General features: G+C 36.4%; 1 protein-coding gene across 8 annotated transcripts in view; it reads right to left on the bottom strand.

Moving 5' to 3' along the window:
* ATP11B (ATPase phospholipid transporting 11B (putative)) overlaps window positions 1-23,257 on the bottom strand; it is a 129,500-nt gene extending 106,243 nt beyond the window's left edge. For all 8 annotated transcript variants that reach the window (XM_063104337.1, XM_063104383.1, XM_063104354.1 and 5 more), the window contains exons 1-2: window positions 22,983-23,257; window positions 4,181-4,297 (exon numbers count right to left, since the gene is read on the bottom strand). In XM_063104337.1, coding sequence (XP_062960407.1) covers window positions 4,181-4,297; window positions 22,983-23,009 — 144 coding nt within the window. In that variant the 5' untranslated portion in view covers window positions 23,010-23,257. The remainder of the gene's footprint in view (window positions 1-4,180; window positions 4,298-22,982) is intronic.
* Between the last annotated feature and the right edge of the window lie 4,553 nt (window positions 23,258-27,810).

Here is a 27,810-nt window from a genome sequence, read left to right as displayed (position 1 = left end):
TAAATATCCTGATGTCAGGCAATAAAGCTTTAATGGTTATCGACCAATTCAAGATTTTTAAAGAGGTGGTTTACCTAATTTTCTCTTCTCTGGTGCAATGTAAGCCGGTTCTTATTTTTGAATTTTCATGTGTCAAAAGTTTACATCTTTTTTTCTTTTTGGCGGCTGGCCTGTGCAGGGATCTGAACCCGTGATTGTGGTGCTACAAGGCTGTGTTCTAACCAGCTGAGGTAATGGGGCAGCCAAAAGTTCACATATTTATCAGTTGTTTGAGACCTGAAACATCCTTTCCCATATGAACAATTTTATAAATAGAGTTAGGTTTTCAGAAGAGCCCACAAAAGCCTATTTGACCCAAGGGTATATAAACACTAGTACAATATCTAACGACCTTTTATTCTTAGGTAAAATTACATTTTCAATTCTAATCTGGGATACATGAAACATATTTTCCTTTGGTAGTGGCAGCACCAATGGCTCCAGAATCTGGGAATGGGAATTTTATGTTTAGGACTCTAGAGAGAAGAGAGGTAGATACTTCCTGGAACCAAAAGAAGTTACTGATCAATGTGTACATATGGGATGGTTACTCTGGGTCAAGTCATCTTCTCCTGGTGATCTTAATTGGAGTGAAAAGGCAGTTGTCCCTATAGGGTCAGAACATCTCCATGTAACTTGCTCAGTCACCAAATCAAATGTATAAAACTTTATAAGAATTAAGTTGGCAATGCCTAAGTTTACACGAAGCTATTTAAATCATAAAAGTGACAATGCATTTTGTCTTTCAGAATCTTGAGGAGAGCAACTTTATAAACTGGCAGTAAGGTAATTAGCTTCCGGGTGTTTTTTGTTTTGGCTAGCTCAATAACACAAGGAAAAACACAGAATAAATTAAAATTTATTATGAAAACTAGCTTACAAATGGTAGGAACTGCTGTTTCCAGGTTTTCTGAAATACAAACATGTTAAAAGATTGAATGAGTCTAAATTCTTTGCTTGTCCTAATGTATAGAAAGGAGGGACTCTAGTAGCATAATATTAAGCAACATAAAAATACTTCTAAGAAAAATAATAATTTATTATGCTTTAAAGTTCTCTTAATTATTATGTAATAATGGTTATGATAAATGAATTACATGTATAATGTCTTTATATTTATGTATGGCTGTATAATTGACCTTTTTTCCCTTTTAAGTAAGAAAACCAAAATATGGATATAAAATTAAATATTTTGTAAGGAAGTTTAAACTTAAGGTGGTTTCTATGGTCAGTTAAATTAAACAAAAACATATTATGCATCTACAACACATAAGACACCTGCACTATATAGGAGAAACAAAGATAAGATAATATTAAAATAAAGACTAAGAACAAAATATCAACAACTATATTTAAAGATAAAGAATGGCTGGCTGGTTAGCTCAGTTGGTTAGAGCATGGAGTTATAACACCAAGGTCAAGGGTTTGGATTCCCATGCCAGCCAGCCACCAAAAAAAAAAAAGGTAAATGAAAAAATATACAAATAATTCAAAGGAAAAACAGCCAGTGAGAAAAAAATTTAATGACAGAGGTCATATTTGACATGGGCTTAAAAGAGGAACATTCGACGGGCTGAAAATCAAGGGTAAATGAGGGAGAGCATTTCAGGAAGACAGTACAGCATGAGCAAAGGGACAGGAGAGGAATGTTCATCATGGCTTTGTGGGACAGAAGACAGAGCAGTCTGAAAGAAGCTTAAGGGATTAATAGGGAAGTAAAAAGAGAGTAACAAGATGCTCACGAAGAAAGCGATTATATCTGTATAAATATTTAAATTCTTTAAACTATGGTTAAAGACATAAGTTCTACATTTCTACAAAAACATGAAACCTATAATCTCCATATTTTAAAAATTGTGGTTAACAACATGAAATCATAGCAAAGGCACGGTTGTAGGAAAGTTCAACATGAGTTTGTGGAATAGCAAGTAATCTGGTCTGGAAAGAGTTTAAGAAAGCAATAGTGGCATAAAAAAGAAGCAATGAGACAAAAGAATAATGAAGTAATGTGAGAGACAGTTTTCACTGATGCTGAAAATAAAAAAAGGCAATGTTTATTTAAACGTCTTTCTATATTTTTCAAACTGTGGTCAAAAACATTAAACCCAATACTGCTTCATACAAAAATCCCAAAAGTTTTCCTGAAGGACTCAGTTTCCAGCATTGGCAGACAAGTTAAGTGGTCTTGTGAACTCCTTGCAGATAAGAATTATAAAAAACTAGATTAAAAAAACTATTTAAAATCCTGCAAATTTTCCAAAGTATAGATGGGAATTGGGAGACAGTTTAATTTCAAAAAACTGCAAATGAAAGAAGTATAAATTGTGAATATTTTGGCTTCTTAGCTTGGAGACACTATCCAACTCCCACACACAGCTATGGCAGCAAAACGGCAGGAGAAAACTATAGCCTTATCAACAAAACATGACAGATTAGAGTTCAGGGATGGAAAAGCAGCTGGAAATATAAGGGGAAAATACTGGTAGCGAGAGAACCACACAAAGAAACTGACCCAAAGTCTTAATATTAACTATGTAAACACTAGCTGACAGCTAAACTATATACTAGAAAGGAATGAACTATTGATACTGATATTTGCAAAAACAAAAATAAATCTCAAAGCACTATGTTAGGTGAAAAGAAGTCAGACACAGAAGACTTGTACTCAACAATTGTACTGATATGAAATTCTAGAAAAGACAAAACTATAGTTACAGAAAGCAGATCAGTAGTTGCTACTGTTGGGGTGAGAAGGCGGGGGACTAGCTACAAAGGGGCATGGGACAACGTTTTGGAGTGACAGATATATTCCGTAACTTGATTGTGGTGGTGGTCACATAATATTATACATTTGTCAAAATTCAGCAAGTTGTATACTTAAAACTAGTGAATTTTACTGTATGTAAATTACGCCTCAAGTTAAAAAAAACTTAGAGTTTTCAAGAAGGACTTTTATTTCTTATGTAATTTACTAAGAATTGTGTCACTAATCTGGAGCTCCTCCATCATCTTAGATTCTGATATTTCCTCTTCCTACCCTCTACTTTAGAACCATTGTCCAAAATGAGAAATGTCAGTAACGGGTATGTCTCATACGTAATTAACGGGAGGGCAGAAAAAAGGGGCAGAGCAAATGAATCGCTAACCAAAGACAACATCTTTGGGAAAGATGAGACCAGCATTAGAGAAAAAATATCAGTTGCTCTGGAAGGGAAGGAAGGAGCAATACAAAGATGCTTCTTACGGTGCCATATTAAGCAATAGCTATGATCTAAAGAGAACTTTACCCTCAGTATCTTTGACTCAAGTCCTCTATAACTGCACTATCCAATTAGATAGCTACTAATCACATGTGGCTATTGACATTTAAATTAAAATAAATTAAAATTAAGTTAAAAATTAAGTTCTTCAGTCATACTAGCCACATTTCAAGGCCTCAATAGCTCTATGTGGCTAATGGTCATCATATTGGACAATGTAGAAAATATTTCCACCATGAGACAAAAGTCTGTTGGACAGCATTACCTTATAATTATCAGCTTCAAAATAAACTAAGACATCTTAAAAATGTCATAGAAAAAAATGAAACATGGAAGAATATATAAGACAGTACTTTGGTACCATAAAATGTTTACGGAAGAGTCATAAAATAAGAGAAAGCAGGCTTTAAAGTCACACTGAGTTCAAACTCCAATCTAGCCACTTACTAGTGCAACCTTGGGAAAAATTATTCAATCTCCCACTTTCCATTAAGAAAGTGATGTAAAATGAGCATAACACTTTGTGAAACCAATTTAATAATAGCTGTTTCACAGCTATTTAATAATAGCCTGTTGTAAGAATTAAATGATATAATATGAGAAGTAATTAATGTAGTACTCAGCACACAGGTATAAACATTAGTTCTTTAGTTTAATTGTAACTAAACATAATTTTTTGGCATGTTGGCTACCTGATAGCAGCAACTGGCAACTCCTTTTATTTTACAGTTCACCATTTTGGTTAAGATAAATCTATCAACCATCATTTACTTGATTTTGAAAGGATATAAAGTATATGTTCACACATACACAATAAATTATTTTCAAAATAAAATGGTATATATATCTACAGTTTAAATGATAAAGGTGTTAATCCTTACCTTAGATGAAATGATCCGGTTATCTATGAATTTCTGAGGTGTATAAAGGCCATTCTGAGGAAACCTGTTGGCTATGTAAATAGTTCTTGTGTCACTTTGATGAGGTGAGTCAAAACCCTAAGACCAAGCAAGAGAAAAATACTGGTCAACAAAGTTAGTTAATATGATACTTCACTGTTGGTTTTATTTAATTGATCAGATTACATACTTTATTACTGGCCTTAAGCTTCATATAGACACAACATATTTAATTATTAGGAATTATGCCATCTATTTTTTTCTTTCACAGGTAAATAGGTATATCATCTTCAGATATAAAGTAATATGTTATAATTCCTTGCCTTGAGGAACTCACATTCTGGCCTCAAATTTAGAAGACCATCTCTAAAGATATATTACTTGTAATGGAAAAGTTTTCTCTGGTGACAAGAACACCAAAACTATATTCCTATAATACTGTATTCTTTGCTGGGGTTGCAAGTGAACCTTCAAGACTCCTTTGGCAGATCTTGGGAGCCCCCTGACCAGTCCCTAAAAGCAAGATGTTCTTTGGTTCTAACAGGCAAATGATTCAAAATTTGAAATTATATTTTCATTTTTTTTAATGATGGTCAAAGACTACTTACTAGTACTCCTAAGTTATTAAAAGGTCAACTAAACTTGATATTCACAAACTACAATGATCCATTTTTAGATACTACTAAAGACTCTAACAATCTACTAAGTAATTAGATGCTTAGTATGTATCCCTGTGATATTTCCATTAAGCACAGGAATACACAGATAATGGGAATTCACATATTACCTGGAGAAATATTTTGTTTAGTACATCAGAATATTAACAGTATGGTATTTAACTGCTGTTATTTTTGGTTTTAAAATTTTATTTTGTGATTGTAAAAACAGCTAGTACAAGACTGTATGAATTAAACGCATTTGTATGCTCCATTAAAAAAATGACATTTAATTTTATTTGCTCATACTATTTAAAGTCCTATGATTTTCAACCCTTCTTTTCCAACACATCGAAATAGTGGTGACCACATTTTGTGGATGTGAATGTGCCATTATGTGTCTGAGTTCAAAAATCAATCTTTTCAAGGAAAAAATATAGTGGCATGCATATTTATTTTCCTCATAAATTTTCTTTTAAACATTTTACAGTTTTGTAAATAAATGAATGAATGAACAAATGCACCAAAGAACAAATAGTTTGAATGCCACTGCTTTAGCCTATGGCTGTATTTCTCAAAGGCGGATCACAGGAAGTTAACCTATAAACAGGTAACTGGAGCATTAGACTGCACCAGGCATATTTATTCAGCATCCACTTTGTAACCATGTTAACGTATCCCCCCCATACACTAGTTCCTGCCTCTTAATATGCTTTCTGCCATCATTTTTTACAGCATCACTCTGCCTTCAGCTCAATTGAACTGATTCAGATGGAAACCTGTTGCAGCATATACAAAATTGATAAAATAAAACTGATGTTAAAAAAAAAAAAACTGATGTTATTACTTTTCTTTAACACTAAGTTACACATTGTGCATGTAAGCTTCTGTGATAAATTAAAGAAAAAAGAAAGTAAATTTGAGGGTCTGAGAGAATAAATCTTTAAGAAGATGTCAAAACATCTGAGACTGAGAACAATTGATATAGAATTTTATTTTAATTTTTGCTAAATTCCCACTAAGGTTGGAATTTACTATTACATACATCTGAAGTTAAGAGAAAAAACAAAAACCTCAAAATAACAGCAAGAGAACTATAGCAACAACTCAAGTATGACTAAAATTTATATAGAAATGCACGTGATTCCCATAAAGGAAAAATGCTCATTTTCCCCCATTCATCTCTACTGGATGACATCAACCAGTTATCACACACTAAAATTTTGAAACTCCTGAGATTTCTATAATTATTTGAAGGGAATATATTGAAATGTTCGCCAAAAGATCACTTTTGAATTAAATTGATTTTTAAAAATTCTATACAGCAGCTCCATATTCCAAGACATCACAATTTAACATGACAATTCCAAAAGGAAAATGATTACAAGCTTTTCCTCATTCCCAAAGATACCATAGCATCCACTTACGCATCTTAAGGTTTTTTTCAGTTGTGATTAATTCACATAATCTCATCCGGTCATACTATAATCAATGGCATGCATGTATGTATTGAAAATAGTTAACTTTGATATATATATGACTGTAGTATAAGTACGACTAAATATCCTTTTGGAAATTAAATCTATAATTTCAATTCATTAGCATCATCATCTTCCGTGAAACAAATTAAACTAGCTACAGACTAAATAAAAGTACAAAATTGTCCAAAAATGAAGAAATTTGACTTAGAGCAGGGTCCATAAATGGGCTTCAGGTCTGTGAATCCTGACATTGTAAGCCAATCTATGCATATATGCATTTTTATAATAAGAGTGTGCACAGGTTTCATCAGATTTTCATGATGCAAAGAAGTTTAAAACCATTTAACCTAAAATCTTGCTTTGTAATCAGTTTCCCATCCCCGTATTCCACATTTAAAACTGCCTCAAGAGAATCTTTATGTTTCAATAACACCTCTGCCTTCCTTAACAGGAGTCAAAACAAAATCTATTTTGTCAAAACATCTACTACTAAAATTAATTGCATAACTATATTGTTAGTATGAAGTTTGAGTATAGTTTCACAGTATTTTTAGCAAGCATTATCAGCAATTCTATGGCAATGAGGAATATATACAATCCAAACTCACTAGTCACTATGCCAAGGCTACATGCCAGGGTTCAGAAACCTTTGGCACATATTACATTTTCTGTTGTCATCCCATACTGCCCATTCACACCCTCAATCCCTTGATGCTTGCCTGCTCCTTTCTCTTCTGATTTCATCTTGTCCTGGGTAAAGGAATTAAGATAGATTTAATGCTAGTCTAGCCACTCTGATTTTATGTTAATGTCTGCTAAATGTATGCTAAAATGTAGATTGTAGGGAGTGGAGGCACACAAATTCAAATTATTTAAAAACTATCATACTCTAAAAAAGCATGAATTCAAAATGCCTATTTTTTCTTCTGATGATTTGCAAGCATATGTTAAAGCCACAGATACTCAAAAAAAAAAAACCAAAAGTGGATGAGTATTTAAAGGGGAAAGACAATCTCATGGTGGCAGAAAGGGGAAGAACTGACAATACTGGATTGGTTTGAGACTCCTCTTGTAACCACAAACTGATGAAACCTGGGAATATCAAGCCAGCAAATAGCTTTATAATTTTCAGAAGTTGGTCTCTGGCATAAAGCAATACTTGAAAATGAATCACAACATTTTACAATTTCAGACCAAATAGACCAGTCTCTGCATTACTTTAAAATTCCAAAGATTTTATAAAAAATACAAGCATTACAAATAAAACAGCTAAGAAGAGACTAAAACTACAGTCACGGATAATATAATTAAATACTGTCATACATTAACATAACTAAGAAAACATTGTCTTTGGAGTCCACAGTGATTGCACAGTGATTGTGCCTACTACCCTTATTTTTATTTCCATATTTTTGGCAGCTGGCTGGAACAGGGATCAAACCCTGGACCTTGGTGTTATCAGCCCCACACTCTAAATAACTGAGCTAAACGGTCAGCCCTCTACCATTCTTACATGTAATCAATTTGCTCCACAATAGAAAAAAAAAAAACTTCAAAATACACAAACCCCCCCCCCCAAAACAACAATAATGAAAATCTTCGCAGGCAAAACTTCAAGAGCACTAAGAAATTAAAATAAATGAACATAAGTTTTATTTAGACCATACAGTTCACATAACAAAAAGTGATTTTGTTCATTATATGTTTCAGTGTACACAGGCATATGAAAATGGCCTAGCAAAAATAGCAGTGCTTCTGAAGAACTATTTAAAGTATTTTACCAAGATCTACACGGTTAATTGTGAATTACTGTTTCCTGAACATAGACTTTCAATAAAATATACCTATATGAAGGAACTATAAGGCAAGATAATTTGACACTATTAACAGACCAATGTAAGGTGATAGAGACTAACTTAAAACACTAGCGATGTAAGCAAACACAATAACTTAATTTTAACTTTTTGTTTTATGTTATGTAACTTTCATTTTGGATTTAAGGTAGTTTGTCATCGATCAGATTAATAAGGGCTTCTAAGAACTCTGGCTTAGTGCAGAGGTGGGTTGGAACTGGCTCTCAAGCTACAGGATATAAAATCTAGAGTGATCTCAGACAAAGATAACTTGAAAATTCTCAAATGATCTGCCAGTGCTTAACCGCAGGAAGTTCACCCCTTATAGGTTATGATATAACTTCCCAAACTCGATTTCTTACTCCAACATATACCTCTAGCAAAAGCCTGCTCATCTTTCTTATTTCAGCTTTCTTCTTCCCCAGAAACAAAGGAAGGCATTTGTTATATATTACTCTATATATTACTCCCACCAAACCTTTTATGCCTTCATACTACAGATTTTATTACACTGAATTGTAATCCCTGTCCATCTCCCCCTCTAGACTGTAAGATTCTTAAGGGCAGGGCATGCTTAGAAATCTTACACAAATCAATATTTAATGAATATTTACTCAGTGGATGAAATTCTCTAATTTTCAGGTTTTGTGTTTGGTTTTAAAATATCTTTGATAATAAATTTCTACCAAATTGAATTTAACTTCATTGTTATTTAAATGGAAGAAAAAAATTTTAAGTGATTTTGTAGACTGAAATCTACCATTACCAGTGGAAATGGTAGAAAACTACCATTTCCACTGGTAATGGTAAACTTTTTATTCTGGTATTCTTAGCTTTGTCTTATCAAAGCCTTTCACTGTGGCTTTACAACTGATGAGAGTCAGTTCCTGGATCTCAAAGAAATCAACTTCCATTAGGGAAGTGTAAGTCAAAACCACAATGAGATACCACTTCAAACCCATTAAAATAGCTATTACAATAAAAAGGGAAAAAAAAAAAAAAAAGAAAGAAAGAAAATAAGAAGTATTGGCAAGAATGTGGAGAATTTGGGACCCTTGTGCATTGCTGGTGAAAATGTAAAATGGTGCAGCCACTGTGAAAAATGGTATGGCAGTTTCTCTAAAATTTAAACACAGAATTACCATATGATCCAGCAATTCTACTTCTGGGTATATACCCCAAAGAAGTGAAAGCAGGGACTTGAGATAGGAGATATTTCTACACCCATGTTCATAACAACATTATTCACAATAGCCAAAAAAGATGGAAGCAACCTAGGAGTATCTACAGATGAATGGATAAACAAAATGTGGTACATACATACAATGGAATATTGTTCAGTCTTAAATAGGAAGGAAATTTTGATACATGTTACAATATGGATGAACCTTGAGGACATTATGTTAAGTAAAATAAGCGAGTCACAAAAGGATAAATTTTGTATGATTTCTCTCATATATATATATATACACAAACACACACACACAAAAAGAGTAGTCAAATTCAGAGACAGAAAGTCTAAAGGTGACTATCAGGAGTTGAATAGGAAGGGAATAGGGAGTTAGCATTTAATGAGTACAAAGTTTCAGTTTTGGAAGATGAAAAAGTTCAAGAGATGGACAGTGGTAATGGTTGTACAACAATGTGAATATACTGAATGCCACATAATTGTACACTTAAAAATGGTTATGATGGTAAATTTTATGTTATGTATATTTCACCACAATTCAGAAAATCAACTTTACCCATTTGGGACTTTACCGTGGATTTTCCAGATTAAGCGAATCCTATTTGGCCATAATTCAAACACAATGATGAATATCCCTTATTTGCTGGCCTGGTGGTTTCCACGTATATAGAAAGATCACCAGAGCGGAAGGAGAACAAAAAGAGTGATGATGAAGAAATCCAGAAAGAAGTTTTAAAAAAGGAATTATTTCATATGCTGCAAAGAAAAATGAAAACTGAAAAAAAGACTACTGAGTTTAATAATTAGGAAATCACAGGTGGCTTTTGTTAGCACAGTTTGAGGAAAGTTAAAGGGCTGAAGGCAGACTGCAATGGATTGGTGAAGGGGTGTCAGGAGGAGGGTGGGGAAATGGGGATGGTGGTTGACTATTGAAAAGCTAGATCAAGTAAGGAATTTTTAATGCAACTGAATCATAAACATTTTTAGTTTTGAAATGAAAGATCTAGTAGTGAGAGAAAAAAATTAAGTTTGGGGAAAGAAAAAATTATTGAAGGATCAAGGAAGAGAAAGAAAAAAGGAAAGAGCCAAAGTGTAAAGCTTTAACTTTGGAAATGGATAAGATCTCTCTTCATTTGAATAGGAGAGTTTTGTTTTTTTTTTTTTAAATTAAACACGAAAAATGAAGAAAACTGAAAGGATCTACTATCACATTTTCTATTTTGGCAATAATTCTAAGAAATACCTTTGTGATAAGTTGATACAGTGTGTGTTTAGTTACTCAGTGTGTTTACACACTTCCTATCTTCCTATGGCTTTCTGTGTATACTTCTATCTCTAATGGAGGCTCAGACTGCTGTCCCAAATCAGATCAACAGTTCCTCCCTAATTAACTGCAAAATTCACATTTTTTCTTTACTACTAATAAACATTTTTTATACAATAAAAATAAAACATAATTAGGAAACTTGGAGACTCTATAATTGTTAATGGCCATCACATTGACTTCTTAGAAATGAAGGCATTAGTTCTGTTTTAGATTTCATAGACCAGTAAAACTGTTTTTAATTGAAAAATTGATATAGGATTGACAACTTTTTATTTTTCCAAGCAAGAATATTAAGAAGAAAGAAAGTAGGAAAAACAATCTAAGACTTAAAAGATGGTTGTTCTCAAAAGTCTAAGAAACTGTAACAGCCCAAGGAGTCTAAGAACACACGTTGACCAAATGTAATGTGGTATCCCAGGTGGGATTCTGAACCAGAAAGAGGATATTAGGGAAAACTAATAAAAAGCCAAAAAAATCCAAATAAAGTATGGAGTTTAATTAATAACAATATCAACACTGGTATAACAATTAATAACAATATCAACACTGGTATAACAAATATAGCACAGCAAAGTAAGATGTTAAAAATAAGAGAAACTGGATGGGAAAGAAGTGTATAGGAATTCTCCGTTCTCTTTGCATCCTTTATGTTAATCTAAAACTATACTGAAATAAAGTGTACATTTAAAAAGTTTAAACAAAGGCATACCTCAAAAACAAGAACACCTATATATTTATGCAAATACACGTTACATTGATGCAATTTTTCTCATTTTGCCACAGACCACTGAAAGCTTTATCTCAATCTACATGAAACATCATCAGTAGGGAACCCATTATCTAGGAGACTCTACATTAAAAAGACTGTTAAAAGCATATTTGATTATTTAAGAATTTTGACTTTCACTTTCTCAAAAATTCTTAAGGTGCTTCAGCTTTCTCCTCGTTTTTTTACTTTTGCAAATACATGCTGGAAAAAAAGTTGATCAACATTGGCAGGTAAACATTGCATCAGTTCCCTTTAACTTGGCATAAAGAGTTGGATCCACAACTCTGAGGGTCTGCCACATATCTAAGTTAGAAGCCAGATCCTTCACAACATTTAAAGTTCAATAGGAAAACATAAGATTAGAGAACTACTTTCCTGTATCTCAACAGTAAAGAATAAGTAAGATCCACCCTCACTGTTAAAGCTTTCTGAATTTACTGTATATTAAACAGTGTAGTGAAGAACAAAGATAAGCAAGAATATCTATATTCCTCTTATAGTTCAGAACTTGCAAAAGTGAAGAAACAATTCCCTAGGTAACATGTGATTAACACCTGAACTGACTACTGCTCAAGCTTTATTTGCCAGTTGTATTCACTGCAAAGAACTTTTCAAAGCAAAATCTCAGAATACCAATAGGTATTTATTGAAAAAAATGTGTTTGGTACTATGCTAGACACTGGACCAAAACTGTACCAAATTAAGTAAAAATATGTGACCATTATGAAATATAAAGTCACTTAGTATGTCATATGTTAAATTATTCTATAATTTAATTTTTTAAAATTCAATTTATAAATACTGTGAGCACTGATTATATGCAAGGTTATATGCTTAGAACTGTAGAGATACCAAAATGAGAAGACAGCGTCCCTGTCCTGAATAAAACATCATTATTAAAAATAAGGCTTTTTAATAAGCAGAAAAAGTAAAACAAAAAAAATCAAGTAAAAGGAGTAAAATTTTGACTGAAATAACACTGCCATTAGATGACTCACTTTTTGCCCTACAGAATATTATTCAAATATATTCTTCTGAATAAAGAGTTAAAAGTATGGCATAATTTCATTACAGATATAATAAAAGTTATTAATGAAAATGGATGGCTATATTTCTTTTTCCAGAATTTCCAGCTTCTATTTCAACATCATGAACTTCTCAAACTTCAAAGTAATTTTTGGGATCCCAAGGTTCAAAATGAAAAAGAAATTTAAACCTTTAAAAAACTCTCAAAAAATTTGCCATGCTATTCAAAATCAATTTAAATATACTGCAGTTTACATTATATAACATTTACGTGTAAAAGGAGAAATACATCAAGACACAAGCAAGGCCTAACTACTAAAATACATGTCACCTTGAAAATGGCCATGGCTGGGTAACTACAGGAACTCTTGATCACTTCTTCCCTTTTTCTCCATAATCCTGTCACCACCATCTCCAGACTATTACTACTGCCTAGAAATTCCTTCCCTTAATCCATTTTCTAGTCTTGCCTCACTCTCAGGCAGATTTAAGATGGCAGGATTGGGAAAAAGGAGATAATTGGGAAAGCTACTGATATTTCCTTTTTCCCACTATCACTAATCCTCCTCCATACATAAACTCACTGAAAAAATTCTGAGTTTGACTCCTGGCTCTGACATCAAGTGGCCATTGACTTTGGTTGGGAAAGTCCATACTTTCAACATTGTCCTTTACTTCACAAAAGCAAAAATGGATAATTTTTTTTCTTTTCTTTTTCTTTCTTTCTTCCTTTTTTTTTTTTTTTAACTTAAGAAGACTTGGCCAGGCTGAAAATAAGAAAATAATTTCTGTAATTAGTGGTTGAATTTTTGGGACTCAGCGTTTGGAAAAAGGCAGTATGAAGTTCAACTCCCATGGCAGGATAAGAATTAACAGCAGTCAATCTGTGTCAGGATCCTAGAGTCAGTTTCAATGAGTAGTAACAAGGTTGGGTCCAGAAAGTATTTGCAAATTACATATCTGATAAGGCTCTGTATCCAGAATACATAAAGAATTCTTATAACTCAACAGTAAAAAAAACACAACAAATAACCTAATTATGAATGGGCAAAAAGATCTGAACAGGCATTTCTCTAAAAAGGTATACAAATGGCCAACGGGCACATGAAGAGATATTAGACATCACTAGTCACTAGGAAAAAGTAAATCAAAATCACAGTAAGATACTATTCACATAAACAAATAAATAAAAAAGAAAGAAAGAAAGATACAACAATCACAATAACACCCTGAACTCTTTCAAAAGGAGTGAACAGACTGATGTTACTAGCGGTGGGAAGGGGAAAGGGGAGTTAGCAAGAAATTGGTAAAGGGTCACAAAGAACGATTACATTTTGTAATGATGAATGTATTATTTGTCCTGATTCGATCATCACATATTGTACACAGGTACTGATATTCATCTCGGTACCCCACATGTATGTATAATCAATTATTTTTCAATAAAAAAGAAGATACCATTCTCACTCGTTAGGATAACTATAATCAAAAAGACAGAAACAAGTGTTGGTAAGGATATGAAGACACTGGACCCCTCATACATTCCTGGCAAGAATGTAAAACGGTGCAGACAGTTTAGAAAACAATTTGGCAATTTTTCACAAAGTTAAAAACAGAGTTATCGTATGACACAGTAATTCTACTCTTTAGGTATATATACCCAAATGAAAATATATATCTACACAGAAATTTTCACGTGAACGGTCAAAACAATGTCATTCCTAATAGTCAAAAGGTAGAAACCACCCAAATGTCCATCACTTGATAAACGGATAAACAAAATGTGGTATACCAATACAATGGAATATTATTTGGCCATAAAGAGAAATGAAGTAGTGATACATGCTACAACACAGATGGATCCTGGAAATGTTATCCTAGGTGGAAGAACACAGTCACAAATTACCACCTACTGTATCATGCCATTTGTTTGAGTAGGCAAATCTATAAAGACAGGAAGTGGTTGATTAGAGCTGGGGGTTAGGGGTTTGGGGGAATGGGAAGTGAGAGTTAATGGGTACACAGTTTCAGGGAGGACAAAAATGTTCTAAAATTAGAGTGTGGTGATGGCTGCACAACTCTGTGAACACACTAAAAATCTGAATTGTGTACTTTAAATGGGTAAATTGTACAGTATGTGAGTTATATCTCAATAAAACTGGTAAAAGAAACAAAGTAGAACTAAACTACTGTGTAATTTTAATGTGGAAGATGAGTGAGAGAATATTGGAGTCAAAATCTTCTAAATTCCTATATTATTAGTAGGTGTATAGAGATACTAAATGACTATAGGCATAGCTAGAAAAAAAAATCCATAACTTCTAATCCTCAAAGGAAAAAATATGAATAGAAGAAACTTACTTAAATGAAATGCCAATCAAAATCTAAGAAAGATTTTCCATGAATTAGATAAACTGGTTATAAGTTGCACAGGTAAGAGTAAAGGTCCAATGCAATTATGAAAAAAAAAAAAAAAAAAGAGGTGGGGGTTCTGCCCTGTCAAATACCAAGACTTATCGTAAAAATTCTATAATTAAGACACTGTATATTTGGTCCACCAATAGATGAATGAAACATAATACCGAACCTAGAAAGAGACCAAGATACATGAAAGAGAATGCTGGCATGTAACAGAGAACACTGTCATTTACGACAGAGAAGGCAAACAACACAAACAAGTGCGAGAAAGATAGCTCATTCAATAAATAGCATTGGGACAAAAACTTTCCATATGGGAGGAAACAAATTCCCTACCTTATTCTACATTTGAAAATCAGTTCCCAGGTATATTAAAGACCTAAATGTTGAAAAACTACATTTTAAAACAATTTGAAGAAAACACCAGAAAAATAGCCTCATGATCCTGGTATAGGAAAGGAATTCCTAAACAAGTAATAAAAAGCAGAAATCGTTTCCTAATAAATTTACCTACAAACAAATTCAAAATTTCTGTATGAAAAAAGACACCATAAACAAAATTAAATACAAGGGACAGACTGGAAGAAGATATTTACAACATATACAACAAAGAATTAGCATACAGACTACAGAAGGAATAAGGAAAATACAAACTATCCCACAGAAAAATGGTCAATCTACTCACATAAATGAAATAGAGGACACCTGAATCTGACTAGCAATCAGGACATACAAATTAGAATAAAATACGATACTGTTTCACAACATCAGATTGGTAAATTTTTTCAAGTCTGAAAGTAAAGTATTGACCAAGATGTAGGGAGGGAAAAGGGAACTGTCATGTTCTGGTAACTAATTTGGCAATATCTAGTAATAGTTATAATGTGTACATCCTATGACCTAGCAATTCCACTTCTAAGTATTCCACTTTAAAAACAAACAAACAAACAAACAAACAAACAAAAAACCAAGAATGGTCACTGCAACATTCTTTTTTTTTAACCTTTGCTAAAGCAGTTTCTATCTATCTATCTATCTATCTATCTATCTATCTATCTATCTATCTATCTATCTATCTATCTATCTATCTATCTATTTCAAATATTCATGAGATACAAAGCTGATTGTCTCCCCTCCTGCCCATGATGTGGGGGCCAACTTCTAGAAATGAAAGACTCACTCAACGAAATAGGACTGAGAGCTTGAGATGCAACATTCTTTACAGTAGGAAAAAACTGGCAACACTTCAAATATCCATTAGGGAAGAAGAGCCTCCTAGAAGATTGACTGTGGTAGACTAATGGTTACAAAGCTGTGCTATCTACCCTAAGTGAATCGCCATGCAGTATATGCATCTATTGAAACAATGCACTGTACCCCACAAATATGTATGAGTAAATGTTAAAATATTTTGAATGAAAAAGTAAAAAACAAAAAGACTGGTTGGGGGCAGGGATTGCTTTGCTCTGGTAGTTCCAAAGCCTAGCACATAGCCATCACAGTGTAGATGTTCAGAAAATGTTTGCATGAGAGAGAATAAATAAATGAGAAAGAACTGGTGTTACCTAAAAGTGGATGCAGAGTTGAGAAACATCTTTTGTCAAATGGAGAACTAAAGCAAAACAAACATCACTGCCTTCATGAGATAAACGAGACAAATAGGTAAATTATGGAGTATGTCAAATAGTGAGGAATGCTAAAAGAAATAAAGCAGGGAAGGGGGTTAGAGAAGTACTGGGGAGAGTTACAATTTTATATTGTTTTTTTTTAATTTTTTTATTTTTTTTTATTTTTTGTCTTTTTCGTGACTGGCACTCAGCCAGTGAGCGCACCGGCCATCCTTATATAGGATCCGAACCCGCGGCGGGAGCACTGCTGCGCTCCTAGTGCCGCACTCTCCCGAGTGCACCACGGGGTCGGCCCTACAATTTTATATTGAACAGCCAGAAAAGGCCTCACTCACTTATCAGGCAATATTTGAATAAGGACTTGAAGGGAGTAAATGAGCCAGCAGATGGGGGGAAGAACATTCCAGGTAGAGGTAACAGACAGGACAAAGATGCTGAGACTGAAGTATGCCTGGGAATTCTGAATTGCAAGGAGGCCAGTGAGGATAAAGCAGACTGAGTGAAGAATGGTGAGGGACAAGAAGTGGTTTGAGAGAAGCAGGGGTTGGGGAGGAGGAATACAGATCAAGCAGAGATTGGCTTTTACTATGAACAAGGCAAGCCCTTGGAAGGTTTGAAGCAGAGGAATTATAGTGTTCAACACGATCACTCTGGCTGCTATATTGAAAACAAATTGCAGGGAAAGAAGGGGAGAAAGAATGAGACAAATGAGGAAGCTTTTGCCATTACCTACATAACAGGTAAGGGTGATTTAGGCTAGGGTGGTAGCAGAGGAAGGGGAGAAGAATAGTTCTGGATCTACCATTTTTAGCCATAACAAAGAGGAAGACATGATTTGCTCCCCAAACACTTAAAACTGCACTCGTCTCTTCATACTTTTGTTATAAGCAAAGCATTTTTTAAAAATTATTTTTTAATTGACAAAAATTGTATTTATTTATGGTACACAACATCATGTTATTTAAGCAAAGCATTTTTTTGGATTCACGTGCCTTCTCTCTATGATTTCTTCTCCCCATAGATGTGCCCATAGGAAAAAAGTAGTCTATTTTAAAATAACTTTACTGCTTAGAATTTGAGAATGGAAGGAAGGAAGGAAGGAAGGAAGGGAATGCATGAACTGTACCAGGAATTATAGTTATGCATTTAAAATGGGTTCTTATCTTTTGGAGACAAATACAGAGATATTTATGACTGAAATTATATATGTCTGGGATTTGCTTCAAAATAATGCACGCATATGGGGTTAGTGGATGGCAGGAATTGATAAAACAAGATTGCCATATGATGATAATTGTTGAAGTTGAGTAAAGGGTAAATGGGGCTCATTGTACTATTTTCTCTACATTAGTGTATGCTTGAAATTTTCCATAATATAAGGTTTAAAGAAAGAACAAAAATACCCTGTACCAGGTATACTGGCTTCACCTAATAAGAATTAGCTATATATACACAAAATCTGTTTTGTTCCTAACTTTTGCAAAATATAGGGGAATGACTGAATAAATGATACCTGTGCATATTATCCTATTTTTCCTCCTTTTCTTAGGGTACTCCACTTTCAACTAAAATGTGGAGAAAAGCACACAGGGCTTACTAATTAATATTGTTAATTAATTCAACATTTGTTTTAAATTTTGCATAATCTAATATTTTTAAAGAGAAATAAGTATGATTTTCTGCATAAGCTAATTCAGTGATAACTAGAATAGACTACATGTTAGAAATTTGGAAAGAATCTGGCAATACCATCTACAGGATAAGGAAAAGAGAAAATAAAAAACTAAACTATACAGATCATTTTAAGTGAGCCAGTCAGCATAAAAAAATTAGTTTCTTGGCTTTCTTCTATGCACGCAAAAGTCAGTTCCTTCACAGCTACTTCCAAATGTTGAGAAGCAACAGAATTCAATGGATGCCTCATTCACAACACTGGGGAAAGCTTACTGAATATGTTATAACCACATGTACTACACAGATGAATTAAATACAAATATCTATTTCTAACCTGAAATACTGGCTTAAAAATAAGTCTTCTAGTATTTCCTATATAAATATCTAATCAAGAATGTTTTTCGTATACAGAATTTATAATAAACTCAAGGAAAAAAAGCAAAATAAAAAATACTTGTGAATACCATCTTCTACTATGTCTATGAACTCAAATCTTACAAAAGTTTAGTTTTGATATTTTCAAAGAAATACATATTTCTGGTAAATAGAGGCTAATCATGAATATTATCTTGTCAAAAATTATTAGCACTTGGATAAATGTGGAAACAAGCAGCAGAATAAACAATATGGCTATATATTATCTAGAACCCCACAGCAGCCAATTTTGACTTGAAAAATTCTCCTCAATGGACCAGATCCTCTACACATACTGAACAGTTAGTATAACAGACAGCCTGAAGGCAGTCTGAAGTCTCTTGGGTAACATTTAGACCAATACTCTGAAAATAGGAAACTCACAGAAAAAAAGCTTGGGTGAAATCAGAAAGTCCTTAGAACTGGAAACTTTCTTGAATCTGCCTATGCCAGAAGCATATATTACATATTGTTACCACAATCTAAAACAGCACTGTCGATGGAATGTAATCTAAGTCACATATTTAATTTTCTTAGTTTCCACATTTAAAAAAAGTTAAAATTAAACAAGTAACATTAATTTAATAATATACCTTATTTAAACCAATATATTTATATATTTATATAATTCAATATGTTTGACAAGTAATCAATTAGAAAATTATTAATGAGATAATTACAACCTTTTTCCCCTAAACTAAGTTTTCAAAATCCAGTTTACAAGCACATCTCAATTCAGAGTAGGCACATTTCAAGTCTTCAAAAGCCACATGTGAATACCATATTGGACAGAATAGGTCTAAGAAAATATTTAATGACAATAACGGTAATTCTCTTTACAGAATCTGGAACAAGGTCCCTAGTTCAGTGCTGCTGGGAATACCTGGGATTACTCTAATGCTTCCACCCCCACACCCCCACCAAAATGAAAGACTGGGTATCTAAGAACATATGTTGGAACGGAGGTAAAGTATCATTCAAAGATCTAGGTTAACTCTTTTTTTTCTTTGCAGCTGGCTGAGATCTAGGTTCTTAAACATTAATTCTTGAGGTTAAAACTTACTTGCTTCTTTTTTCTATTCCTGCATTCATTCCTTGGGAGTGAGGGAAAGAATTCAGGCACTTCCAAACTGATGCTGAATTAAATCTGAAATTCATTCATTTATTCAACCAACATTGGTGGGTGAATACATCCAATGGGCCAGCTGCTGTCTTGAGTGCAAGAAATATAAAGACAAGTAAGATATGGTCCTTGCCCTAATATATTTACAGTCTAGTCTAGTAAGTGAGATGTCTAGACTTAATATGCTATATAGAAATGCCAGCTCACTTTCAAAGTTAAAAAGCAGCACTGACAGAAATATAACATGACCCAAATATGTAAGCCACACAGGTAATTTAGCAAAACATGTACCCCATGTCCACTCTGTCAAGTAAGTATGAGATGAATAAGATCCTTTCTGACCTCCACTTGTATCCCTAGTATTTAGCATATTATAATGCTTGCACACAGTAACTAATTTAAAAACAGTACTACAATGATCTGTAAAGAAATATTACATGTCAACTAAAATGTATATTGACAAAGACTTTCATTTAAAAGTTTAAATCAGTGCTGTCCAACAGAACTGTCTGTGATGAAAATGTTCTACTCTGAACCGTCCAATATGGTAGTCAATAGCCTCACGAATTCAAATTTAATTTTAATGGCCACATGTGGTTAGTGGCTATCATACAGATCTAAATATTAGAATACAGTGAGTAGCTAATGGCATTTCCATTATTATAATCAAGGTGCTGTCATCTCTAATGAGTTAATACATGTAATATGCTGCTGAAAATGAGTACTATGAAGTACTCATAGTATTATAAATGAGTAGTATTATAAAATATGAGTAGTATTATATATAATACTCACTGTACCAGAAAGACATTCTAATGAGAATTTTCTTTTTTTCTTTTTTTAAAAGATGACCGGTACGGGGATCTTAACCCTTGACTTGGTGTTGTCAGCACCATGCTCAGTCAGTGAGCTAGATGACTGGTAAGGGGATCTTAACCCTTGACTTGGTGTTGTCAGCACCATGCTCAGTCAGTGAGCTAACCGGCCATCCCTATATAGGGATCTGAACCCGCGGCCTTGCTGTTATCAGCACCGCACTCTCCCGAGTGAGCCACGGGCCGGCCCTATAATGAGAATTTTCTTAGCATAAGATAAACCCACTGCTGAAAGACATGGTGATTCAATCTATTGAGCAAATGGAAGTATAATCTAAAGGAGACTTCCATATGGACCAGCCGCCAAAAAAAAAAAAAAACAAACAAAAAAACTAGACTTTGAGTTGAGTAATTACTGGTGTAGTAACTAGTATAGCTGTTTTTGACTGGGATAGTAAAATATACTTTCATTTCTCTGTCTATCCACTGTCTTTATTGTATAATTTAAGTGACTATACAAACTGAATCAGAGATACAAAGTCCTACATTGGCACAAGTCTGATTACATACTTAGAAGATCTGATAACTTAAAAGTAAAACCGGTGAGATGAGCAAGTAAATGTCAGAGATAGCATTTTTTATGCATGGCAACTTGTTCAACTTGTTAACCATCCTTGTATGGTAGCTGCTTTGTAAATTAACCACACAACTTCCTGCCCTTCCTTTTAGTTGTGTTCATCTGAAGACATTCTTAAAAACATCACCAGATTTTCTGTCTTGAGAGTGGTTATACAACCAGGATTTTATTCAGGCTAACAAAAATTCCTAACACAGAGAAACAGCATCTTAATCTACTAGGAAAAGCTTTAAGAGAGCCACTTCAGAATGATCTTCCTACCACACAAAAACACAATCAAGTAAATAAGCCTTCTATACATGAAGATTTGGCAAATCAAAAACATGAGATCAGATCTGTAATAATTAACTTCCACAAATTACTGTGCTACCACTTATTGCGACAAAGCCAAAGAATTACAACAATATGGTATTACAATGACATCATTAGCTTGGTTTCCTAATAAGGCATATATCTGGGATATGTGGATTTACAATTAACTAAAAATAGAGAGCCAGCACTTGTAGGAGGGAGTGGCAAGCAGCTCTGGTTTTATTTATGATTTTTTTTTTTTTTTTTTTCCTGGAGAAGAATGCCCACTGCAAGATAAAGTAACAGAAGGCTGGCTCTGAAACACCATACTTCATAGTCATAACATTAAAATGCTGTCCTAGAGCAGGGAAAAAGAGGAGCCAATGCTTTAGTCCCACAAAAATAGCTTTTGCATCACTGCCTTTAGAATTAGTAAATGAAAACAATGAATTGTAGAAGCATTTAACTAATGGGATTTAGAAGTTAAACAGTAACAGGCGTCATCAAACTGATAAGGTTGGGCTTCTTCAGCCAGGAACGATTTCTGTCCTAACTGTGACTGTTACCTTAGTGCTGTATTATCTGGGTTGTACTTGCCAGGAGACAGGAAAGATTTTTCTCTCCTAATAATTCTGGGAAAGGTGGCGCTCTTTATATGCTTTAAAGTCGACCTTTTCTAGATTTTTTTTCTCCAGATGTTCCAGTAATACTGAAAAATTAACCATTGATTCTAAACCTATATCGTTCAAACTGCCTTGGGGAGAACAGAAAAAAAATAAATAAATAAGGTTCACAGTCCAAAAGTTTCACTTGAGGTTGAGTGAGGACAAGGTAGGAAGCAAACTACAGTGCTTCATAACTATCGTACATACCTTTCCTAAAACTAGACGGGGAACGGGAATACTCTGTCTTTCCCTCACCCAGGCCTTGGGTAAAAACTTCTTTTGGTCGAGAGGTATTAGTTTAGGTAAGTACCCGCCTCCTTGATAATCAACACAACATTTAATCGTGACACTCTTCTTGAAGTCAGTGACGAGAGCGGACTGAAAACAAATCCTCCTCGTCACCCAAACATGTCTGTCAGTCGCAGGTAACGCAACCCTCTTCTATCTCCCCAAGACCTACTCTTCTTCAGTTCCCTCGCCCTGCTTCCTCAGGGGGACACCCCACCCCGCTCGGGACCCCTGTTCAGGCCGCAGCCGCCTAAGAGCGGCGAGAAGGAAGTCACCGAGTAGCGCGGGCAGGAAGCGGCCGCCTTCCGCCGACCAGCGCCAGCCTCGGCGGCCCGGGCTCGGAGGCGAGGCGGGCGCCGGGACCGCGCGAGGCTTCTCTGGCTTCGGGTTCCGGGCCCGCCTCCGCTGCGGCCTAGCCCGGCGCCCGCGCCCCAGCATCGTGGCTCGGCGGCGCCGGCTCTTCCCCGCCACCCCGGGCCGAGAAGCCGCGCGGGGACGGACGCCCGGAGATGGAGGGCGGAGGCACCTACCAGCTGCTGCCGGACCCAGCGCCACATGCCCCCGCCGTCGCCGTCCCGGCCCCGCGAAGCGAGGGACCGAGGGGCTGCAGGTGGACGCCGATGAGCCAGAGGAGGGAGCGGGCGAGCCCCTCGGGCTGAAGTTCCGCTCGCGCCGCCACCTCACTCCCCACGCCGTGTCCCCATCCCGCCGCGCCGGCCCCGAGGTCCTACAGGAGCGGCCCCGGTGCCGCCCCCGCCCGGCGCAGCTGAGCCTGCCGCCGCGCCGCAGCCACCTTCATTATTGACCGTTGTCACCCGAAGCAAACCCACAACCCCACCCCTGCCCTGGTCGACAACCCGGCCCCACCCGGGTCCGCCCCCGGCGCTCCGGCCCGCCCCCGGACGTGACGAAAGGGGGTGCGCGGACTAAGAGGAGGCTGGGCGCGCCTCGCTACCAATCTGAGCTGGGGGTCAGCCGTGTGGCGGGGTAGGAGCGAGTGTGGAACGGTTCTGGGTTCTTGAACGGAGTCTCTGTCCTCTGCTTTCCTTCCGCCTTTCTGGGGGCGGGATGAGGTCGCGTCTGTGAGGCCGCCAGTCTCCAAAGTCTGAAGCTTGTGACATACTCCTCTGTCCCTACCTCCTGTTGCAGTTCTGTTTCTGGTTCTCTGCAACCTTTGGTCCACGCGTCCCCCAGCACGCATACGCACAGTCTGGAGTGTATGTGACTGAAGGTGAATCCACAGAGGTCCCAGTTTAGGTTCGATTAAATTGTCAAAGCCTTTGTCTGAACACATAACTCAGCCCTCTTCTTTAGCAAACGACTGAGATGGGTCTGGGGGAATCTTGATCACTCCTCTTAAGTGGTTTTGAAAGACTTGCAACTCCCCTGTGCAACTTCCCAGCTTGGGCCAATGTTTGGTCCAAGAGAATGGACGAGAGAGTCTGTCCTGCCTTGCTAACTTGGACGGGTTACTTTCTGTGGAAAGGTTTGTTTGCTGTTAACTGCCAAACTCCTGCAATCAAAAACACCGTAGAAGTAGCTTGACCTAGGTAAGATAAAAGTGTGGATGAATAGAGTAAAGGGGATAGAAAACAACTAAAACAAGGCTTTGACTTTGGAGGTCTCGCTTCGTTCGAAAGCAGTCCCATATTCATCATGAGTATTATGTATACATACGCCTATTGTATGCAGTATTTTTGCTGAATTAGAGCACACTTCTCCCTCCATCCAACAGTTAGGCGTTTGTGGTTTAAAAAAAAATCAAGCAAAAACAGAAGTCTAAATGAAATTAACATGACTAGACAAGTCGTTGCATATGTACACTCAGTCTTTTAGTTTCGGTAATGCTTATCCAACACCACAAATACAACGTTTCTGTAGGAATATTTATAATATATAAAACCAGCAGTGGAATTTATATTATAAAACATCCAACTTAAAAAAATAGCTAGGTATTTAAAGAGAAAAACTAATCTTACTTTTATTCTTATGACTGAACTTTATGACCCTAAAAGGAAGTTTTGAGATGCAGTAACTTATTTGTTATAGTGATAAAATGGGACTACCATTCATGGAGCACTGTCCCAGGCCTTGTATCAAGCTGTTTACAGACATGCTCTACTTTGAAGTGAATGTTATTATTCCCATTGTATGCATGCAGAAGTGGAGGCTCAGGTTAAGTAATTTGGCAACGCTGGGATTCAGATTCCGGATTATCAGGCAACAGAGCTCCTCCTCTTATGCTATGTTAAGAAACAAAAATATAGCTATACCTACTTTTATTCATCTGCAAATGGTTTGATTACACATTAGGCCTGGAAGTTTTTATTTATATACCACTAAAATTTGTTAAGATAACAAAGGAAAGAAGAACCTTGTGCATCATTATTTAACTGTGTTCCAAATTTCAAAAGGAAGAGGTTGGGAGTAGGAGTTGATTCTGAGTGTCATGGTGGAATATAGTAAGACATCATCTCAAAATAACCATGTAAAGATCATGATTGACGCTCAAACTGTCAGGAACAGAATGAGCAGTCCAAGCAGTATTTTGTTTTAAGCATCTTTCAAGAGCAATATTATACACCTCATATTAATACAAGGAGCATAAATAGGCGAGTATGTTTATACTTTAGTACACAGTTATAACCCTTTAGTGGTTGCAAAATCAATTTAGTGTGTCATGATCGGTATTTTAAAAAATAAAATAGAAAACATCAGAATACGTTGCACAGTGTAAGTAATATGTATTTTGTGAAATGTTGGTTTCATTTGTGTGTGTATGTGTGTAGGAATACACACATACACATATGCACAACAGGTCACAATATAAAAGCAATTTCTTCCTGTTGGCTGGGGTTGGAAAGGTTTGAAAAACACTGAGATGGGAGATCACGTAACTTAAGAAGGCAGGCACCAGCTGTAAAAGAAAGAAAAAATTATGGTTGGAAAAGTTTGAAAAACATTGAGATGGGAAATCATGTGACTTAAGAAGCGCATGGCATGGACAGCTGATCTGCCCTCTAGTCAGCACAGGACCACTCATTGGAGGCTGGTCAGGAATATAAAACTGCAGGGGGTGCAGTTTGCTGAAAGTACTAAGGCCCAGAACACAACCCAGGTGTTTCCACACTACCCAGGTGTATCAGACCTTGTAAGACCTGGAAGCACATACAAGATCAACATTTAAAATCTGAGCTGCACAAAAAGCCTTCCCCAGGGAATCAGCAGCAATGAAGCAATTTAGCTTAGCTTAACTACAGGGCTCAAGTGCTGTCATCACAGGAAGTTCCTCCATTTTAGAAGTAAGCAAAGAACAACAAATTAGTTCCAGTGCAGAGTTCAAGTGGTGGGAACAGTGAGTAATCCAACATAGAACTGAAAGAAAAAACAAAATTCTCACAGATCAGAGACAAAGTTTGTTATTAACTAGTAAAGGTCTAACACCACCAAAGAATACCTATAAAACCTAGAAGGACTGGAAGCCCCCTGGGCTAACAAATGGGGAAGGAGAGAGGGCCAAGGGCCTCAGCCATGCCCCCCACTGACTTCCGCAACCAGCCCAGTGACAACCACCAAGCTGCTGCAGGAAGCACCGTGGGCTCCCAAGCTGGGGTAGTAGGGGACCAAGGGCTTCAGCCACACCCCCCTGACATCTGCATCCAGCCCAGCAGTGACAGCCACTGCTGGAAGCCCCCTGGTTTCTCCTGCTGGAATGGGGGGGGGGGGTGTGTGCCACAGGCCTTGATCATGCCTCCCCTCCTTCCTCCTCTTCCCACAATATTTTCCTCCTCCTTCCTCTCTCCCCCTCCCCCACAACTGCTCCACAACATCTTAGAATGAGGCATGGAGCTGGAGCTGGGAGAAGCTGAAACCAACTGTAACAAGGCAAGCTGCTGCCACCACGCTGGGGCCCCTCTGGGGTTTTGAGGCATGGAGACGGGGGTAGCCAAACCCAGCCACAACTAGGCAAGCTGTGGCCACCACTCCAGGGCCCTGGCAGGGTCCTGAGATATGGAGCTGGGGAAAGTTGAACCCAGCTGTAACTAAGCAAGCTGCCACCACTTTCCAGGGCTCCGCTGGGCTCCCAAGGCACACAACCAGGGAAAGCCAAACACAGCCACAACCAGGTAAGGAGCACACTAAAAACACCATTTCCATGCAGGTAGCCCTTCATAGCCACCGCAATTGCCGTGGGTGCTGCATAAACAGCTAGTCTCAATAGCAGCACAGCAGTCACATCCACCATGCAGATGACATGCCAGACTCTCAACTGCATTGACATAAGAAGAGGCACCAGCAGAGACCAAAAAAAAAAAAAAGAGGTCATCTCTTTCCACAAAGCACACTCCAGAGTAATAGAAGCAGCATTTGATTTACAATAACAGGAGAGGATTTGATCACACCTGTCTCAGTACTGGACAGATCATATAGGCAACAAATCAGCAGAGGAACAGTTAATCTATCAGATGGAGAGAACAAATCTATGGTTATGGGGGGGGAGGGAACAGGGAGGGGAAGTGGAAGAGGGAGGGGAATGGATAAGGGGCATAAAGAATAAGTGTGATTTGTAACAATATATATGCTAATAAAAAATAAATTTAAAAAAGTCAACTTTCTACTTCCTCAAAATCACAAATCAAGTAAATTATAAATTATTCCACTTAAAAAGCAGTGTCCTGATTAATTATCATTTCAGGATTTCCAGGCCAAATTTTGGAAAAGAAAAAACAGAGTTTAGGCAAGCTTTTCTAGTACTGAACAGGATTGTATATTTTATCATCTTGTGAAGAATTTCACTAGAAACAACATCATATTTCATATTTGCATTTTTTCTTGAAAATTTTTCAAACAGATATCAGTTGTGGGCTACGTTATATGAACTGGGTTTTAATTTTTGGCTATTTATGTTTAATACAGAACTGAAACTGAAAATCACTGTGAGCACAGGTGATAGTAATCAATCTACACCCCCAAAATATATATATAATCAATTTTGCTTCAAAAAAAGAAAAAAAAAAAAGCTTGATAAAGCCACTTAACATTGCAAAGTAAAAAAACAAACAAACAAAAAAATTTTTTAAAAATTGGTGTGAAAATTGGACTCCATAAAAATTATCTCTTCAGGGCCGGCCCTGTGGCTCACTCGGGAGAGTGCGGCGCTGGTAGCGCTGAGGCTGCAGGTTCGGATCCTATATAGGGATGGCTGGTGCACTCACCGGCTGAGCATGGTGTGGACCAAACCGTGCAGAGGGTCGCGATCCCCTTACTGGTAAAAAAAAAAAAAAAAAAAAAAAAAATTATCTCTTCAGCCAGTTGCCAAAAAACCCCCTCTTTCTTGAAAGGTGCAAAAGTATGTAA

Source organism: Cynocephalus volans, chromosome 1 (assembly GCF_027409185.1).
Source record: "Cynocephalus volans isolate mCynVol1 chromosome 1, mCynVol1.pri, whole genome shotgun sequence".
In the NCBI taxonomy this organism is placed as follows: domain Eukaryota; kingdom Metazoa; phylum Chordata; class Mammalia; order Dermoptera; family Cynocephalidae; genus Cynocephalus; species Cynocephalus volans.
This window is presented reverse-complemented; position numbering and strand designations above follow the sequence as displayed.